This window comes from Dipteris shenzhenensis, chromosome 27, assembly GCF_047967505.1.
Source record: "Dipteris shenzhenensis isolate YYH24624 ecotype China chromosome 27, Dip_SZ_1.0, whole genome shotgun sequence".
Classification (NCBI taxonomy): Eukaryota; Viridiplantae; Streptophyta; class Polypodiopsida; order Gleicheniales; family Dipteridaceae; genus Dipteris; species Dipteris shenzhenensis.
In genome coordinates, this window is record NC_141622.1 from 11,191,107 (window position 1) to 11,195,696 (window position 4,590).

The 4,590-nt window shown below is 45.8% G+C and overlaps 1 protein-coding gene across 1 annotated transcript; it reads right to left on the reverse strand.

The window, feature by feature from the left end:
* Positions 1–615: 615 nt before the first annotated feature.
* On the reverse strand, positions 616–2,295 carry LOC147883852 (shikimate O-hydroxycinnamoyltransferase-like). Its single transcript, XM_087398433.1, has 2 exons — positions 1,871–2,295; positions 616–1,595 (listed from the first exon to the last, which is right to left on the reverse strand). The coding sequence occupies exons 1-2, from the start codon at positions 2,276–2,278 to the stop codon at positions 684–686; spliced, it is 1,320 nt and encodes a 439-aa protein (XP_087254559.1). The 5' UTR covers positions 2,279–2,295; the 3' UTR covers positions 616–683.
* Between the last annotated feature and the right edge of the window lie 2,295 nt (positions 2,296–4,590).

The following is a 4,590-nucleotide window of genomic DNA, read 5'->3' on the forward strand; positions in this document are numbered from 1 at the left end:
ATAGCAAGGGTAAGAAATATGAGAAATTATAATATGCTCAAAGACTCTCCACACAATGCCAACATTGCACATAGATTCAATACATCAAATCAGATAAGATAGCCTTTTAAGCTTCACATCTAATTATGACAATTGATAGCCTTTAAATGTTCAACTAGAGAAGTATGAGGTCAAGCCATGACTCTTGTAGCATGGAAAGAGAATTTGAAACAAAATTGATCAATAAAGCTATAATAGATGAAACCAACAACATGCCCAAATTCATCCTCTAGAAAATGAAGCTTGTCATTATGCTAGAAACATTGGACATAATGAAGATAAGCATTCAAACCAAAAGCTTTGCCAACTCATGGTACCATTTTTTCACTAACTCATCCACATTGCTTGGAAAAATCATGAGCAACCGCACTAACTCAAGAGAGGGCCAGTATACCTCTCTTGAGACTCCCTAGTAGTAGGGGTGTAACCCCAAATGGGAGAGTTATTTATAACCCAAGATTTCAAATAGGCTCTTGCATTAACCTCGTTTAAACTATATTTCCATTAGATGATATCAATCCGTAATACTGATAAGATTATTGGCAGAGCAGTTAATTTGTGGAGCTTATAGCTTGAAGTAAATGACCACAGGAATTCTTCGTTTGATGTTCTGTGGTCGAAGTTTGCAAAGCTGGTGGAAGAAGCTAGAAGTCGTAGAAGAGCTCCTCTAATCTGTTCATGTGCTCAGCTGTGAGGGCAAGCGAGACGCTCAGGCCGCCATCGCCTGAGGGGCTGGGTAAGACATAGGCCAGACCTTCGAATGGGATGCCCGCCGGCCCCATGAAGATCGGTCGCCCCCATCCGAAATCCGCATCGTGAATTGGCAAGCGCACCCAGCTCGTTATGCCCAAATTTGGCGACCTGAAGGTGTGAGCACCTCGTACTAGCGCACTCAGATCTGGTTGCAGCTCCAAATAATCCAATGCTGAGCACAGATACTCGTTGTCCATCCTTGCCAGCGCCTGCCTGATCCGATTCGCTCCGTAGCTCAGTCGTTTCTTCACCAAATCCCCTGCCACTGCCATTGGCGTGGAAGTGAAGATCACGTTGCCGAAGTAGCCCTTCGGCGGTGGAGGGATCAACCGCGACCTGCCGTCCGTCGCAATGTATAGCTTTGTATCTTGATCGTCGCTCAGCTTCCGTGCCTTGGAGATGCACCTCCAGAGATGCGAAGACACTGCCTCGTAACTGCTGAATGTGGAGTCGGTTTCCGGATCAAATGCGTTGCTTTTAAGCTTCTTAACCTGCTCCTGCGTGAGATGGAAGATGCGTGGAATGACTTGCTCGTCTGGATGCGCTTCCCCGTTGGCCACGTCATTCTGTTTAGGTTTGGCTTTCAACGGGGGCGGGGGTTGATATTCGATGTGAGAAAATTGTGGAGTCGGTGGCTTTCTTGCTGCGAGTAATGTCCGATCGATGAAGGGCGGCTCCTCGAGGTCCAAACCTCTGGCCATGGCTGCCCAAGTATTGATAAAATGCAAGCCGGACATTCCATCCGCTGCATGGTGCTGCATACCAACGCCCAACGACACGCCACCGCATCTGAAGAATGTCACCTGCAGATTACCGAGATTGATCAGTGTGACATTAAAATACAGTCACAACCATAGCACCAAGTTTTGAATGCACCTTCCAAACGTGAACACCTCTAACCGGTAATGCACGAGCGATTGCCACGGTTTAAGAATTCAATTAACATTACCCAACAGAAGGGGTGACGGTGCATGATTTTAGGTCTCCTTCAAAGAAACGGCAGTTCTTCATCTCTCGGAAACAATGAGTCGATTGCAGAAAACGACCTTCAGTTAAATTCCCATAGAAAGAATCGAACCTGAAGAACGAGGAGGGGATAGGCACCGATATCTTCTGTATAGGTGACTTTCGGCACAAGCTGTTTGAGAATAAGAGTTGGAGCAAAGTGACCGAAGTCGTCAATGAGAGCATCGACTTCTGCTTCCACTAGGAGAACGCCCTCCCCGTTGCAATTGATCTCTATGCGTCCATTTTCGTCTTTCTGAAGCCTCCCTGCCATCGGGTAGAACGGTACCAATGCTTTGGCAAGAGCTGCTTTCATGATCTTCCAGGAAAAGAAGTTCTCGCTGCCATCCGATCTGTAAAAGTAGATGCTAGGAGTGTGTATCCTGGGAACAACCAAATCAACATTCGCATTCCACAACACCCTTTCAGGTGTTTCTTCCGACGGAGCCACCAAAGTGGCACAGCGCCGAGTCACGTTCATGACTTCGTTTCTGGTATCAATCCTGCGGGAAGGCAGAGAGCTTAAGCGCACCCTAGATACTTATAGACTGAAGCCCAAGAAGGAAACCAAACGATCACGATCGTAGAAAAAGAATTGTTCCGTATACGGAACAAAAACCGAGATATGAATTATTCGCGACAAAGAGCATTTTTCAAGCTGGGTCCTTGATGGAATCATTCACTATTAGTCTATCAATGAAACGTGTCTAATCGCTCTAACGCTCCTAAACCTATTAATTAATTACTCTCATCCGCCTCCCCTTTAATTAAGCTCATTAACCTAATCTTACAAACCCCCTTCAATCTCCTCTCCCTATCAGCCTTTGCGACTTCGCTCGCCTCTAGTCCCTCCCTCCCTCGCCTGAATCCAGCTTCTCCCTACTCCCTCACTTCACAGCTCCTACGCCTCTCCATCACTCCAACCTCTCCGTCGTTCCCTCCTCTCCTGTGCCTCTCCCTCCCTCGCCTCACTCCAGCCTCTCCTTCCCCCTCCATCCACTCCCTCCCTCCTCCCCCTCACCAGTGCTCCCACTCAGCCCCCCTCGCCTCACCTTCTCCTAGCCCTCCTCTCTCTCCACTCTTCCTCCCTCTCAACCGCTCTCTCTCCCACTCTTCCGCTCCACTCTCTCTTCTCCTCTCCACATCTCTTCCTATCCACTAGCCTCTCTCTCCCACCTTCATCCCTCCCTTCTCCCTCTCCCACCTCGCCTTCCACTTAGCCTTCCCTTCTCCCCTATCCCTCCCTCCCCCCTCCCTCCCATTTGAAGCTCGGGGGGGTCACTCATCATATGTAACCCTATCACTTGAGTTCAATAGAAGGTTCTTTTTAATTCTGAATTTCACAAAAATTAATTTACATAAGGGAATATTTAAACTAGTTTTGGGAAAAAATTTTAGGTTTGTATAGGAAAAGGGTTCATTTTATTAAGAAAAAATCAATAGATTGGGGATTTTACAAATAGGCCTTGAATGCACATGATATAGAGGGTTTATACATAGTGACCACCCTGAGATTTGAAGCATACAGAGGCTGTCCTCCAGAGCCTTTCACAGGCCCCCTTCTCCTCTATCCTCCTCCCTTCAGCCTACCTTAGTCTTTATAGTACGATACAGAAGCTTCTGGAAAGCACAAGCTTCTCCAAGAAGCTCCCAGACAGTTCAGCTTCTGGAAGCTTCATGTTCAAGTTAAATCACCATGTGCAACCTTACCTTAATTTGCCATCGGGCTACATAATAATACCCTTACCTTAATTCGCCATCGTGCGACATACTAATTAATTAATACAGCCAAAACATTGACTGGGGGGCCCTATTGGCAAGATGTGAAATGGAAACCATAATTGAGCCATAAATTGGTGAGTATGAGGAGGCTTTCCAAGGCTCTTCTCACTATGGGTAGCTGTAATAGATAGGCACAATTAATGTTTCCATGACATGGGAAGTGGCATATTACAATCTATGCATTCCAAGGTTGCATCCACAAACACCCAAAGAACAAGGTGAATGATATTTAATCATTCATAAGACTTGCCCAATATTAAAAAAGAAAACAAAAAGGAAATGGTGTGGAGGAAGACTACATGAGATAAAGGGGGGAGAGAGAGAGAGAGAGAGAGAGAGAGAGAGAGGGCAGGGGGGGAGATGGTGTGTAAGAAGAAGACGTGATGATATATATATATATATATATATAGAGAGAGAGAGAGAGAGAGAGAGACGGCAGGGTGGAGATGGTGTGTAAGAAGAAGTCTTGAGGAGATAAAGAGAGAGAGAGAGAGAGAGAGAGAGAGAGAGAGAGAGAGAGAGAGAGAGAATACCCTTACCTTAATTTGCCATCGTGCGACATACTGATTAATTAATACAGCCAAAACATTGACTGAGGGGCCCTATTGGCAAGATGTGAAATGGAAACCATAATTGAGCCATAAATTGGTGAGTATGAGGAGGCTTTCCAAGGCTCTTCTCACTATGGGTAGCTGTAATAGATAGGCACAATTAATGTTTCCATGACATGGGAAGTGGCATATTATAATCTATGCATTCCAAGGTTGCATCCACAAACACCCAAAGAACAAGGTGAATGATATTTAATCATTCATAAGACTTGCCCAAGATTAAAAAAGAAAACAAAAAGGAAATGGTGTGGAGGAAGACTACATGAGATAAAGGGGGGGGAGAGAGAGAGAGAGAGAGAGAGAGAGAGAGGGCAGGGGGGGAGATGGTGTGTAAGAAGAAGACTTGATGATATAGATAGAGAGAGAGAGAGAGAGAGAGAGAGAGAGAGAGAGAGAGAGA